General features: G+C 47.2%; 2 protein-coding genes and 1 long non-coding RNA gene across 3 annotated transcripts in view; 2 read left to right on the top strand and 1 right to left on the bottom strand.

The window, feature by feature from the left end:
* Positions 1 to 4,532, top strand: part of LOC101756746 — a 9,845-nt gene extending 5,313 nt beyond the window's left edge. Inside the window, exons 7-11 of the mRNA XM_004981941.3 lie at positions 221 to 584; positions 3,280 to 3,419; positions 3,507 to 3,632; positions 3,722 to 3,848; positions 4,208 to 4,532. Of these exons, the coding sequence (XP_004981998.2) occupies positions 221 to 584; positions 3,280 to 3,419; positions 3,507 to 3,632; positions 3,722 to 3,848; positions 4,208 to 4,266 (816 nt within the window). The 3' untranslated portion in view covers positions 4,267 to 4,532. The remainder of the gene's footprint in view (positions 1 to 220; positions 585 to 3,279; positions 3,420 to 3,506; positions 3,633 to 3,721; positions 3,849 to 4,207) is intronic.
* On the top strand, positions 591 to 1,552 carry LOC105913640. Its single transcript, XR_001163164.1, has 2 exons — positions 591 to 1,023; positions 1,147 to 1,552. It is a non-coding gene; the product is annotated as an uncharacterized LOC105913640 (long non-coding RNA).
* Positions 4,533 to 9,720: 5,188 nt separating the features above from the next.
* Positions 9,721 to 13,217, bottom strand: LOC101755931 (probable inactive receptor kinase RLK902). The gene is made up of 2 exons (XM_004981939.2): positions 11,568 to 13,217; positions 9,721 to 10,747 (listed from the first exon to the last, which is right to left on the bottom strand). Exons 1-2 carry the CDS (start codon positions 13,000 to 13,002, stop codon positions 10,104 to 10,106), a joined length of 2,079 nt encoding a protein of 692 aa, XP_004981996.1. The 5' UTR covers positions 13,003 to 13,217; the 3' UTR covers positions 9,721 to 10,103.
* Positions 13,218 to 14,777: the final 1,560 nt, after the last annotated feature.

Raw genomic sequence — 14,777 nt, 5'->3', positions numbered from 1 at the left:
TTTTGTAAATAGTCTACGTTTAATACCCCTAATTAGTGTCTAAACATTTGATGTGACACGTGCTTAAAAATAAGCAAAGGAACCAAACAAGCCCTATGTGTTGATGGGCTAAAACATGGTCTAATTAAGAGCTAATTAGCCCTTATCTGTACAATTAGATTAGCAATTAGCCCACTTTAGTCCTTCTATTTAACATAAAAAAAAGAGTGCTAAAGTTTAGTCCATGGATATTGGGATCAAACACCCCCTTATTCTTCGCTTCCCTATTTTGTGTGCTGTCCTTGCCTTGCCAGTTGTATTCCTTTTCCTTTATGGAGTACTTCCCTTCCCTTGCTGCTGCTCCCCCAGTCTCCCTTCTAGTCTTCTTCCCCTCGACCATTCTTGGAACTGGAAGAGCCTCACGCGGGGCTTCGAATATTCCTTGTCTTGCCGGCGCAGTTTGGCACCAATTGTCACCGCCGCTTCGGTTCCAGTACGCGTCCCCCTCTCATCCCGTCTCAAGAAATCGCAGTTGCAGCACATGAAGCTGGAGGAATCGGAGGGGCTCGCCATGGGGTCCGAGGGACCGTCGGCTCCGGTCGTCGGTGAGTAGCTGTCTCTGATCATCATTTCTCCCGAGGTTCCATGGTGTATGTGGTGGGTTTGTTTGTTTCTTGGGCTGCTGATTCAAGTGAAAAGAGGTGGGATCTGTGTGGCCAAGAGGTCGTGGCTGCTTGGATTCCTGATCGGATTTGGCCGCGCTTCGAGTAAGGGAGGAGGGAGCTGCGCGGGATGGCCGGATTGGGCTCAGGGTCAGGGTAACTTGGGGATGCTGGAGGAACCCGATCCGCCAATGCCTCTGATTATCATCCATGCCATGTGAAGTTAGCCTTGGCGCACCTTAGGTCACCGTTTCCATCGCCATGTGGTGGAAGAAACTCTTCGGCAAAAGATAGGTTTATTGAAACAAAGATTATTTTTCTGTCGGGATTTAGTGCGAAGGTGAAATGCTGCGGTAAAGTTAGCATCTACCTGTAGTTGTTGGTAAGGCCCAATTGACCATTCCTTCTAAATATGATCATTATGCTGTGTGTTTGGTTGAGACTTGGAAGGCTTTTTCCTTCCTGAATAAGCAAGATGGGTTCAGTTCGTCAATTATTGGTGCAGGTCTAGATGAATGGGTTGGCTCAGGATTTGGAGGGACCACATCAATTTTGTTGAGCAGTCACATCATCTTTTCTTGGAAATCATTGCTCATGAAATGGCTTTGTAGTCTGAGAATTATTATTTTTTTGTAAAAGTTTCAGGACAGTTGAGTCATATATTCATTCGGGTACTTGTAATGTGTGGTAGCAAACTTGTATGCATACTTGCCTGTTATCCAGCAGGAATTCCATTAAGCCATAAGTGCAATCTGGTAGGAATCGAATTCTACTTGGGACCATTTGTATATAGTAATCTTGTGATTATAAATCCTTTTGAGTAGCTACACTAATGGTATTCAGAATGAGTCAAGGTTAGCTATTTCTGACCAGCATGCCCCCAAATAACCAAAAGATAATCCCCCAAATCCGAAAGCAACGAAAAGTGAAAACTACTCCTAACAGTTTTAACATTTAATAAATAGGATCTATTTGTAAAATTTTCTTCCATGTGGCTTGGATGCTTGGCATTCTTGGCAGCGATACCGATTCTATCTACTTGTTAGTCCTACTCCTAGCTTTCATAGCATTTTCCTTCATTTTTTTGGTTTGCCATTCCTTGATGGAAATCGCACCAATCCGTGACTCACCATGATTAACCAGATTTTCTGAACCTATCACATATTCAGTTGATGTGTGTGGCCTTACTTGTGTAGAAGCGCCTCTATGCAATCTTGCTGAGAGATTTATAGATGGTACGCACTTCTGCTTGCCAACGGTGGATAGATAGACATTCACTGGCTCTGAGCAAAAGAGCGGTGGGTAAGTGGGTTGTTGTACATATTAGGAGGACAGATTAGTGAGATAACATGAATGTATTTTCTGTGTAGGGTGATTTGGTGTCTTTAATAAAAGTGACCAAAGTAATTCGAAATTTTGTGCACACGCTCGCATTGCTGGGGGTGGGGTGGTCAATGGTCCTAGTCAATAGTCTTCTTTTAAACCAATATCCCGATTTTGCAACTATACTTACTAACTGATTATTATCAAGCAGAGTCCAATCAAAATTAGTTCCATGTCATGTTATAGTTTTCCATTACTTTGACAAAATAGTCCTTAGCATTATCTCATCATAATCTGCCAGCCTGCTATGGCTGACCAAAGGAACCTGGCATCGCACACCGAGAGATGGCACCGATGTTGATCTCGCAGACTAGAGACTACATAATTAGAGTTGAGACATGTTTAACGGCCTTTTATTTGGCTTATTTGGTAAGTTTAAGCTCATTCTCAACTCAAAGGCCCGTTGGCCCCAACTACTAAGTTTCAGATGGCTTATGAAGCTTCAAGTGTCAAAATAGTTATTGGAAATCTGAGATTATTCAATGTGCACTCTTTAGATGATTGGGAATTATTTGGTTGGCCCTTCGTCTTCATCTTAGAGTAGCTAGAAATTATAATTTGCTGGAAAAAAGGCTATCTGCCATCTGTTTAATCTGACCAAAACCTCTTCTATATTGCCCCAAATGTGAAGTGGTATTTATGATGCTGAATTTAGTCATTTGGCTCTCACTCTCACAAAAAGGATGCCTTGGAAATAGGGGGGGGGGGGGGGGGGGGAGGAAGGGATGTTTTCTAGCTTTAATGCCTCCAGAAGTCCAGATAATGTTTCTTGTGGTTTATTAAAGTTGTGGCTATTGGCCACTCAGCCTTCTTGCATCAATAGTTCATCATTATTTTGCTGTGTATATTTATGGCACTGTTCCTCAAAAGGTATTGGAATATGATATTCCACATGTAAAGCAGGCTCAGTATAATGCATTGATATTTGCCATTCTCTAATTTTGTAGAAATATATGGTATGTGGAAACTAGCACTGTTCCTCAAAAGGTACCAGAATATGCTATTCCACACATAAATCAGGCGCAGTATTTATATCTGCCATTCCCTAATTTTATAGAAATCTACAATATGAATTGTTTTGGAAATTTGAAGTCTCATGGGTGGCCAAACAAAATTCCAGTAAATTATGAAACTTTATTGCACTTTTATTTCATTCATAAGAACGATGAATTTGGATTCACAATATCCACTAAGCAAGTTGCTAGTTGCCTAATAATAATTTAGTTCATACTTTGTTGTACTATGTTTTCTGCAGTTCCAAGAAACTTTAGGCTGCTAGAAGAACTAGAACGTGGTGAGAAGGGTATTGGTGATGGAACAGTGAGCTATGGGATGGATGATGCTGATGACATTTATATGCGGTCCTGGACAGGAACTATTATTGGCCCTCCCAATGTATGTTGCAGAAATACCCATAACTGAATACATACTACATTTGCATGATTGTGCTCTAACCTGAGGACTTACTGCATTTTATTGCAGACTGTTCACGAGGGACGAATATATCAATTAAAGCTGTTCTGTGATACAGATTATCCAGATAAACCACCAACTGTTCGATTTCAGACCCGAATCAATATGACATGTGTGAACCAAGAAACTGGATTGGTACTGATGCATTTATTTTCATACATGCCAACTTCTTAGGCTGTTTATAAATGATGTTAGGCCTAGTACTTAACTAGCAACCTTTCTAGGTTGACCCGAGGCTATTTCCTATGCTTGGAAACTGGCAAAGGGAACATACAATGGAGGACATCCTAACCAGCTTGAAAAGGGAGATGTCTACTCCTCAGAATCGCAGGCTGCACCAACCTCAAGAAGGTATTTTTTTTCCTTTTCATTGCTTCAGTAGCTGATATGCTGAGAATGCTGTTGAACTTAGCTACCTGAAGGAATCTGCCTTGAATATCTGTAATCCTTGTCAAGAGTAGCTTGTCAAGTGACAACATAGTTCGCGTGTCAAGCCAGCAGCTGGCAGCATGGCCGAAAACAGGAACCTAATAGCATGGGAAAAAACAGGAGGCTAATGCTCATGGTCATAAGCAATCTTCTTCATTATGCAATGTAATCAGTATTATTAGTTATCGAAGCTTGTGGGGTGAATTTATGAGGTCACTTGCTTGTGACAATTCTCTGTTTAAATTTCCCCTGATTCCTTAATCTTTGTTTCTTCTCTGCAGGTAATGAAGACCAAAGAGTAGAGCAGAAAGGGCTATCTGTTAAATGTGTCATCATGTAAGAGATGTGCATTGCAATGTACAGCATCGGGCTGAGTAGCATGACTGCATGAGATGCAGAAGTGAGAAACCCTCTCAGGAAATCCTGTAATTCATCCAAATTGCGCAAGCGTTGCAATAAAGTATTGATGACTCTGTTAATTTGCCTGCGCACCGTGTAACATGTAACCCCATTCAGGTTTGAGTTTTTGCATCCCTTGTTCTGCCTGTTTGTAACACTCTGTACGGTTGGGTTATCTGTCTAGGCCTGGTATTTTCTTCTGGGACACCATATGATCTCGGCAGCCTGGTTGTTGCTCTTTCTAAAGTCATGAAGGATATCGATTCTGAGTAAGTTGCAAAGCATGATGGGTAGAAACACGCATGCTAATCAAGTAATCAGTGAGCATGACCATGAGAAATCAGAATCACGGTCAAGTTTTTTGGGCAGGTGCTGCGGTTTAAGTCGTTTTACGGTGCTTCTTGGCCTAGTTTAGCGAGGTGGTTTGCCCCTGGTGCTTGTGGTTTTTGCCCAGTTTTCCTTAATCAACTGGGAATGATACGATTAGGCCTCGCTTCCCACAATATGAGACTTGGTCTTACATGAAACAGCACTGCTTCTGCGTTGCATTCAAAAAGAACCATGGTCAAGCGCATGACGAGAGGGGCAGTTTCATTCATCGCTGCATGTAAAGTGCTAGGCAGACCAGCTGTTTGCATAAAGATCTGAAACCAATTTCAATCGGCTATGTCGTTCATATATATCCACAGACTTATCTCTGAAAAACCGGATCATCACTGAGCAGTCTGCTTGTCCACATCGATCTAGAGGCTGCTGACATTTCAGCTTGAGAAAGCTCCTCTCACAGAGGACATGGACGGACAGGAGAACGAAAGGACGGGTAGTAGAAAAGGCGCCCCCGAAAGGCAAGGGAACATGTTGCCGTTCGGGCCAAAGGCCAACAACAACACGATCATCAGAAGAAAGCGAGATGCTCCTACGAGTTGTGACCTTGCGAGTTGTGAGGCTGACGACACGTCCTATCCTATGGAATCATCGCCATGGTCGACTGGTCATCGTCTGCTCTTCTCTCGCCGGCCGACTCCTACGAGCACTTGTCTGCCACACAGAACGCTTGGATTGGGAGAGCTGCAGTAATCGCAGAGTTCAAGGTAGCACAAGAACTATTGTTCAGCACTTCAGCCCTAATCCTGGCATCCGCCGTCAGCCCTACTAATACAGGAATACAGCGCATAAGTAGCAATCAACTTCCCCAAATCCTTTTTCAAGCAGTCAGAAACTACAGTATTCAGTTGGAAAGGGACCATTGACCCAAAAGAAATCACTGACAGGTCCAGAGGTCCCTGATGTAACCACTGGAAATGAGTACGTGTCGTTGTGTCAGGTACAGATCCTAACCAGTTCAAAGTAAAATTAGCAAAAGCTTCCCAGTCCATCTTTTTCAGAAGGCACTAGCAGCAGTACCTTCACCTTTGCCCTATCATCCCAAAAAAAGTCATCATCGCCTTTCATGGGCCAAACTGCTAGTCTACTACTGTTCCCTGCGAGAGCTGCATGCTATTCATTTTTTATAGAGACTCTGAGACTTTGATGTGGCATGCTGGGAAAGTGAGAGCGTCGCCAGGACTAAGACGCATGCATTGCATGTCGCAATTACCAGATGATGCTTTTCTTGACGACATGGCCGCCACATGGCTGTGTTTTCTCCTATTCCTTGTGGTCAATGTTTAGGGTTCTAAAGTTTCTAGTATGTAAGGTGATTGGTATGGTTGTGACTTGTGAGCATGGACTGAGGTTAACAGGTGGGGGCAAGTGTTCAAAGATTCCTGTCTTTTCACATTTATTTTTTTTCTTTTTCTTGTAAGGAAGAATTCCAGAAGATGTTGATGTGTTCAAGTAAAATTTTACATGTTTGTTCAACGACAGCGGGTATTGTGGACAAAAACTCGAGTAAAATACAGTGGGAATTTGCTCACCTGTTCAAGAATTTTGGGCTGTTCAGGAGGAAAACGCCACGCATATGTTGTTGTGAAGTCAACGGTCCAACCAAAGGTGGTTAGGTAGGTTAGAAGAAAGAAGGATCTAACTGAAGTTTACTTGTTTAAGAGAGAGTATTACATTTTTTTCCACTTTATATTACTACAAGAACATTCTTGGTGTAGTAGTCAACAGAGGCACAAAAGCAATGTCAAAATCACGGTCCTTCATCTGTAAACCTGATGTGTCGGGTCAAATTCTGACCACTACGTGTTCAGCGTTTAGCAACCCATCTCAAAAACTATCAAACAGATGTCGTAGTCAATATGTCGCCTTGAGGCGGCCACTGAAAGCCGGCTTCAAGAGCGTACGCTGATCCCTACAAGGGTCGCTTGAACTGGCAAGATCATATAAAGTTCACCGTTGGGTTCTCCATGTTGTCGGAAGCCAACAGAAACGAAAGGTTAAAATATTAAAATCCGTATACAAAAGATATAAATCGGTGTTTGAATCTTTTTTTATGGTGTGCTTTTTTTTTTCTACTCTATCCGTTCCAAATTGTAGGTTTTTTTGATTTTTCTAGGTTCATAGATATTGTTATGTATTTAGATATACACTATATATCTATGAACCAAAAAAACATAAAACAACCTATGATTTGGAACGGAGGGAGTACAAATTACGGGGCCCAAGACAGCACCTTGCACGTTCATTTTTTTTCTTCATCATATTTGTATACCACATAGTACAAATCAACAAATCACTACCACAATACCAATCAACACCTCCAGACTCCAGATCAGTTTTTACCAGTCGGAAACTACAGTGGTGGTCACTTACCCTAAAGAATCACTGACAGGTGCCGGACAACATAATGAAAATCAATAGTACCAAGTACAAACCCCAACAAGTTCAGATTAAGATTAGCAAAATCTGTCTTCATTTTTTCAGAAGGCACTAGCAGCAGTACGTAGTCCCTTCACCTCTGCAAGATCATCCAATAGCCTCCATCCCAAAAGTCATTATCACTGTTTTTCATGGATCAAATACTATTCATTGGGAACTGAATTCTAGAGGGTCTCTTGGACTTTGACACAGGCCGCTGTGTCATGCTGGAAAGGATTGGCCTCTGTCGCTCTCAGCTTAGCCTGCGAGCGTCGCCTTTGGCCAACAGCATCCTCGCCGCTCGGTGCCCGGCCTGTGGAAGGAAGGACAGGACGACACATGCATACATGTCACATTGTCAGATGCTTTTCACATCTTTTTTTTTTTACTTTCACATTTGAACGATGATTACTAGATGCTTTTCTTGACGACATGTTTTTCCTCCGATTCCTTCTCGTCAATTTTGAAGCTTCTAACATGAGAGTGATGACACCCGGAGACATTTGAATGGTGTATGCATGTCTAACGGTAACAGGTGGCGGCAAAAAAACAAATGTTCAAAGAATCTTGCTTTTGTTTAAACATATCTGTTTTCTCGCATTGTAAGGAAGAATACAATTCTAGAAGACGTTGATATGTTATCCTTGACTCCTCGTAGTATTTTTGTTTGAGACATGTTTTTTCAAAGATAATTGGATTCACTATTACTAGTGATAAAGCTAGAGTAAAAAACAGGAGGAATTTGCACTAGGAGGGAGGGTGAGACCATCTTCTTGCTCTGAAGTTAAGGGTCCAAACCAAGGTGTGGTTAGGTACTTAGAAAATAAAAATAAAGGATAGTGTTATCTGACGGAAGTTCGCTTGCTTAAGGTCGCGTCGTGCATGCTGTTTATTTTTCCTACTTAACAATGCTAGAACATTCTTGGTGTGGCACTAGTCAATAGAGCCATAAAAGCGAGTCAGAATCACGGTTCTTAATCTGAAAACCTGATGTGTTTGGTCAAATCCCCACCACCACTACGTGTTCAATGTGTAGCAAAGCCGTCTCGATTACTAACGAAACGGACGTCACGCACGCAGCATCTGGGCCTGCGACGACACCAACCCCTAACCTGCTTCAACTTTGGGTGCTCGCGCTCATCACTGCAACGCGCGGTGTGACTCGGCAAAGTCTCTCTCAGTATGCCGTCGTTAAAAGTTAAAACCAGCATGTTGCTGGAAGTTTAAAATAAAGGCAAAAGGTCTAAATCTTTCTTTATAGAAAATCGTAAAGGGAAGAGGAAATACGTCTTGGTCCGGATTTGAAGCTTTGGAAGTAGTACATCTTTGATAGGGAAATTCTAGCTAGGGCCTCGCAACACATCATTTTTGCGTGAATCGGTTCAATTTCCCGCGTAGGTGTAGAAATCACGCGCCATTTCCAACTTCCATGGTGGTACACTGGGCAGGCCCTTGATGATTTGGATTCGACAGCTAGCCTGCCGGTGTGTGCTCCCTGCTCCGGCGGCTGCGAGCCACAAGCCCCACGCGGACGTGCCATTCCTCTCAAACCTCACGAGGTTTCGACGGCGCGGCACAACCGCACAACAGAACACGGCACTGGGGCCCGTGATCCGGGACGACGGCGCGCTCGCGTATCGGACGAGACGACCCCAAGCCTTTGGCGCGAGGTGGTGGTAATGAGAGGAGGTCCCCGCAGCAATACTGGTGCTCCCTAGGCCGGAGACGAGCCCTGCCGCTGCTGCTGGCTGCTCCGCACGGCCGGGTCGGTCCCCCAGCTCTCCCCCGTGAGCGCCAGCCGCCGGTACGGGATAATACGTGCCGCGATACGGGCGCCGTCCGTGACGCGGCAGCGTCGTCTACCTGGGACGGCGCGGCGGTACACGGGAGCACGGGAGGGGCCGGGGATTTTTTCAGATTTGGCGGACTCACCCGCCCGCCCGCCCGATTGTCCAGGACCACGCCGAGCCGGGCGGGACAGGAACACAGGTGACCTACCACGGAAGAACGGATCACTTCCCGTCTCGTGCTGTCATGCGCAACGCGTCCGCTCGTGACGAGAAAAAGTCGGTCGGTTTGTTGAGCGTCTCGCTCTACCAGAATCAGGGAAAATAGGAGGGAAGAAACTAACCAAGAGCAGTTTGTTCAGCAGTTTCGACGCGTCCCACCCAATTTTGGAGCAAGAATCCAGGGCGTGAGCCGCTGATATTTCGCGGTTTCTGAATTCTGTGGGTGGGCAGCGCAGGCGCAGCCCCCACCCGGTTTGAATTATCAGCGAGTACTATGTCAGATACTATTAATGAGCAAGGCCAAATTGTGCTCGTCGACGGGCACATCACTATATTGCTCATCAAGATATCAGGCAGGCAGGGGCCGCTGCAGGGCAACCAATCACTCCAACTTCAAAACAGTCTCGCCGAGAACATGATCCGTAGGTTTCAACATGATCCGTGGCACCAGGTCACGACTTCATGAGAAGGCTATGCTTTCACGAACCGATGACAATGCTGCCACCACCAGTAGTCAACAGTAGGTCAGTAGCCCACCAACTCTTGCAAATCGTAACCCCACAAAAACACATCACTCATCGGCCACCAGAAAAAGCAAACTTCAAGAAAAATCCGGCAAAAATAATTCCAAAGACTAGATGGGGCTGAGTAATTACACATGGATGGATAAGACGAAGACAGCAGCAGCTACTAAGCTAAAACCAACCTAATCAAGGCTAGAATGAGCACGGCAATTTAGCAATCACACTTTAGAACTGGTCCCTAAACACACCACCAATCACCTTCAGCAGCACAGCGTGCCAAGCACCCTGTGCTACTGAATGACAATCAGGTTAACCGTTAAATTCAATAGGCTAAAAGATGAAAAAAAACAGTCGACTCAGTTGAAGATAGGATTCATCAAATGCATGAATCGATCGAATCCGAGCTAGAGTTATAGCCGATTCCTCTGTCAAGTCAATCAAGATCAAGGAGCGAACGGATTGGTGGGCACCTCCGATTCAGCCTTGGAAGATTGATCATCACCTCCTTCGATGTTTGAGGCCACGCTTGACTTCTTGATCTCCTCTAATCGCATAACAACATGCGCCATTGATGGCCGGGCCTCTGGGACTTGTGCTACGCAGTCTATAGCAAGCTGCAGGAGCTGAGCCATCGGTTCCTCACCATTCTGGTGTCTCATGAGCTCCATATCAAACACCTCTGAAGACCACTCTGAGCGATTAACTGACTGCACCCATCTGGGCAGGTCAACACCCTCATCGTTGAGAGCAGCCTGGCTTGGGGCCTTGCCTGTGAGCAGCTCAAGCAACAGAACACCGAAGCTGTATACGTCTGCCTTCTGAGAAATCCTCCGGGAATCAATAACCTCGGGCGCACGGTATCCAGTGGTGCGAGACGGTGAAGATGATGGACCAACAAGAGTGGTAAGCCCGTTGTCTGATACACGTGCTTGATATGATTTACCCAGGAGGACATTGGATGACTTGATGTTGCCATGGGAGGCTGTTGAGCTTGTTGAGTGGATGTACTCCACGCCTCGGGCTGCAGCTAGGGCGATGCTTGACCTTAATTCCCAGTTAAGTGGTGTACGGCCAGAACTTCTGTTACCTGTTCAACAAAAAGAAAGTCAGATAGTTTCAGTGAGACAGAGTCTTAACCCCTTGCATCCTGATGGTCAACGGACACAATTAATAAGATGGCAAACGTAAATGGTCATAGGACACAATTAATAAGATGGCAAACGTAAGAGCACCAAAGAACATCTACACGAATAAAATATCATCGCACAAACTACAATGACCTCAAGTGTTTATCTTCTTTAATCAATCCAGAATAGTCTAACAGCCAAGCAGAGAGCACAGAAAAAATAAATTGAAAAATGAAAATGACCTTCGGAAGAACATACAACTAACCAAGGATGACAAAATCAATTACTTCAAACATTCTCAACTTGAGAAACAGTGAGGGACCAATAACGTGAAAGGGGAGTTTGGCACGATGACAATTATTTTTATCACAAAGCTTCCATGTTCACATCACACAAGTTAACACATAAATCTGAGTCAACAATGAATACGACTTAGTATACCCAATAAATAATCACCCAGAATTCAAATGATTTAGATATCAAGCAGATAATGATGCCTTGATCCCAACTGAATTTGACTTGGTCTCTCTAGACCAGGACAAATCTAGGGTGCTATACCACCAGAGGATAAATATTCAAACAAAAAACAATACTGAGTAGCTCCTAAACAACAAACATGTGTGAAGAAATCAAACAATACCTTACCACCACCACCGAAGAATAACACAAAGCAATGGTACTAGCAAATGCAGGTACAACCAAATGGTAGTTCTAGTGTATAATCAAAGTAATATGCAACAGAAACTTGTGACAAACAATTCGGAAAAACAAAGATCTCACCGTGCAGGACCGCAGAAAGGCTGCCCATGGGCATGAAGTCATATACAAGCAGCTTCTCATCTTTGCTGTAGTAGTAGGCACGGAGCGGCACGATAAACTCGTGCTGAAGCTCACCAATCTCGGAAATGCGTTCACGGAACTCAGGCTCAGAAAGAGTCACGTCCTTGAGCCGCTTCACCGCCACAGTTGCCCCAGACTCAAGCACTGCCTTGTACGTCGTCCCGAACGCTCCCTTTCCGAGCACCTCAGCGGAAGCACGCAGCAGGTCCTCCAGATCGAATGGTGCCACAGCTGCCGCTGACCCAAAGAAGACCAGCTTCTTACCGGATGTCGACTGGCCGATGGGAACATTAGGGTGGCCTATTGTCGTCAACGGCGCTACAGCCGCGCCGCTCGTCATCTCAGGAGGTTTCCGACCGCCGGCCACTGCGACAGGCGTGGAAGAAGGGGGTGGCATCTCCAGAGACCGTGTCTTTGTGCCCCCAGACTTGCGACAGAGGCAGACGAAGAGGAAGAGGAGAAGCGCGGCTCCCAAGGCGGAGCCTACGGCGATTCCGGCAATGGCGCCGCCAGATAGCTTCTTGCTCTTATGACCACTTCGTCCCCCATTTCCACCGTTGCTGCCGCCGTTACTGGCGCCGCCGCCGCCACTCCCGCTGGGCACAGGTGTCGGCGAGGGAGTCTGCCCCGCTGGAGCAGGGGAAGGGGAGACCCCACCAGGGCAAGGCCCCAAGGGCCCGCCGCACAAGCCAGTCATCCCCAGGAACGCGGAGCGCGGCTGTGACCGAAGTGCGGCCGGGATAGATCCGTTCAGCTGGTTGAACGAGACATTGAACTGTTGCAGCTCCAACTTCAAATCCGGAATCTCGCCGGAGAATCGATTGTTCTCAAGGAGCAGGGCCTTGAGGTGCGTGAGGCTGCCGAGCGCCGCCGGGATGGGCCCGGACAGGTCGTTGCCGTCGAGCGCGAGCCTGACGAGCCCCGGGAGCGCGAGAATCCCCTGCGGGAACCCGCCGGACAGCCTGTTGCCGTTGAGGAAAACGTTCCGGAGGGCGGCGGCGTTGGCGAGGTCGTCGGGTAGCGCGCCGGAGAGCCCGTTGAGGCGGAGGCTGAGCGTGTGGAGCGCCGTCAGGTTTCCGAGCGTCCCCGCGGGGATGGCCCCCGAGAGCGTCGCCCCGGGGAGGCGCAGCACCGCGACGCGGCCGTTCTCGCAGGTGACCCCCGTCCACGAGCAGGCGCCCGCGGCGCCCGAGGCGTTCCACGCCAGGCGCCGCCCCACGGCGTCGCGGAAAGCCAGCAGCGCCCGCGCGTCGCTCGCCAGGTCGTCGGCCCCCGCCCGCGCCGCCAGCGCCGCGACGACGAGCAGGAGCAGGGGTAGCGCGGAATGGAGGCGCCGGGGCCCCCACGGCGGGGGCCGGCACGGCGGCGACCGCATCCCGGCGGCGGCGGCTAAGGTGGAGAGAGAGGACCGGGCCGGGGTGAGGTGACGCGAGGCAGAGGGAGAGGGTGGCGTTGGCGTTTTGGGGGTTTGTGGGAGTCGGGTGCCGCGTCTGCGTGTGCGGGCGGAGGGAGGGGGAAGAGGTGGCGTGCGGGGAGAAAAACCCTAAAAAGTCCCGTGCGCGTTTTTCGCGGATTGGGGCTCGGGGAGTTGGGTAATTCGCGGCGCGGGATTTATTCCGGGGGAGGGGGTGTTGAAGTAGAGCGGGGCGTTGGGGTTCGGTGGGCGGCTGGGGCGCGGGCGAGAGGGACGGGGTGGCGCGAGGACCTGGGTGGGAATGGGAATGGGGTTTCCAGTTTCCTCTCCGGGGAGGGGATCCGACGGACGGGGCCGGGAGCGCCGTGCCGCCGTGCTGCGCGGCTGTGGGAATGGGAGCGGAGAGCGGCGGGGTGCGCGTGCGCTGCGCACTGCCGGGGTGGGTGGTTGGTTTCAGACTCGCCTAGGGGACGGTGCCGTGCTGGCGCGTTGGACTCCGGCTGGACCCGGAACAAACAAACCAACAAATGCGTGTTGTTTCGCGTGCAGGTGCAGCAGGCCTGGCTGTTGCTGGGGGCGGGGGGTTCTGACAGATGGGCCCACTACCGGCCGGCCGGGGCGGGTTAATTGACCGGTTTATACTGGGCAGGTTTTGCTGGTTTCCTACTGGTACGGTGGTGATGAACAGCTAGAATGCTGGATTTACCCATAATGCCCATAATTAAACTCCAATCTGAAGGTCCTAGTACGCGTATACGAGTTAGGGGTGTTTGGTCACTTAGAACCTCCTAAAAATTCCTATCACATCGAATACTAATTAGAAGTATTAAATGTAGATTAATTATAAAAACGGATGTTTGATACTAATTAGAAGTATTAAATATAGATTTATTATAAAACCAATTGCACATATAGGAACTAATTTACGAGATGAATCTATTGAATCTAATTACTCCATGATTTGACAATGTGATGCTACAATAAACATGTACTAATGATGAATTAATTATGCTTAATATATTCGTCTCGCGAATTAGCCTCCGTCCATGTAATTAGTTTTATATAGCTTATATTTAGCCCTCCTAATTAGCCTCTGAATATTCGATGTGACATGAATTTTTGTCCGGATTAAAGATCCAAACACCCTCTTATTAGGTTAGCAAGATTGAAAATTAGATAACTATAACAGCGAAGTATCATGGGGACGAAACTCCTCTCAAATCCGATAAAACTCTTCTCATAAATAATCTTGTCAAGTCAACAAAATTGTTGATGTGACATAAAATTTAATACAAGGAAACTTCATTAAAACTGGCCTAAATAAATGTTGCTTTCCGTTTATCTAGCGCTGGAAATTTACGGGAACGTCAGGCGCGTATACCGATTCCATTCTTGTTTCGGGTACAGCCGTGCAGCGCGTAGCTGAAATTGCGTCCCCGCGTTGAACATGGCCTTGCCTGGCCAAAACCGCCATGGATCACTTGCGTGTCGCGTCCACGTACCGAGCTTTTCGTTCCCGATAAGCAACCAGCTGAGCTGATCGATGGTGCGCCCGGCCGGGCGGTGGCCGGCCGGGTAGGCAAGAACCGTTCGCTTACCCAGTGGACTCTGAACGATTTTTCGTGAGACGGGTGGCGCCTGATGATGGACAGACCATCGGCCGCCACCATCAGTTTTTTCGTCACGCACTTTGACGCTGTACTTTGTTGGTGAACTTGGTAGGAATAAATCATGCA

Source organism: Setaria italica, chromosome IX (assembly GCF_000263155.2).
Source record: "Setaria italica strain Yugu1 chromosome IX, Setaria_italica_v2.0, whole genome shotgun sequence".
NCBI classification, from domain to species: Eukaryota; Viridiplantae; Streptophyta; class Magnoliopsida; order Poales; family Poaceae; genus Setaria; species Setaria italica.
Note: the sequence above shows the minus strand (reverse complement) of the source record. Positions and strands in the feature narration are given on the sequence as shown.

Coding starts and splice junctions, on each gene's coding strand:
- LOC101755931 (XM_004981939.2), bottom strand. CDS start 13,002: ATGCGGTCGCCGCCGTGCCGGCCCCCGCCGTGGGGGCCCCGGCGCCTC. Junction 10,748..11,567: donor CCTTTCTGCGGTCCTGCACG/GTGAGATCTTTG, acceptor TTTGTTGAACAG/GTAACAGAAGTTCTGGCCGT.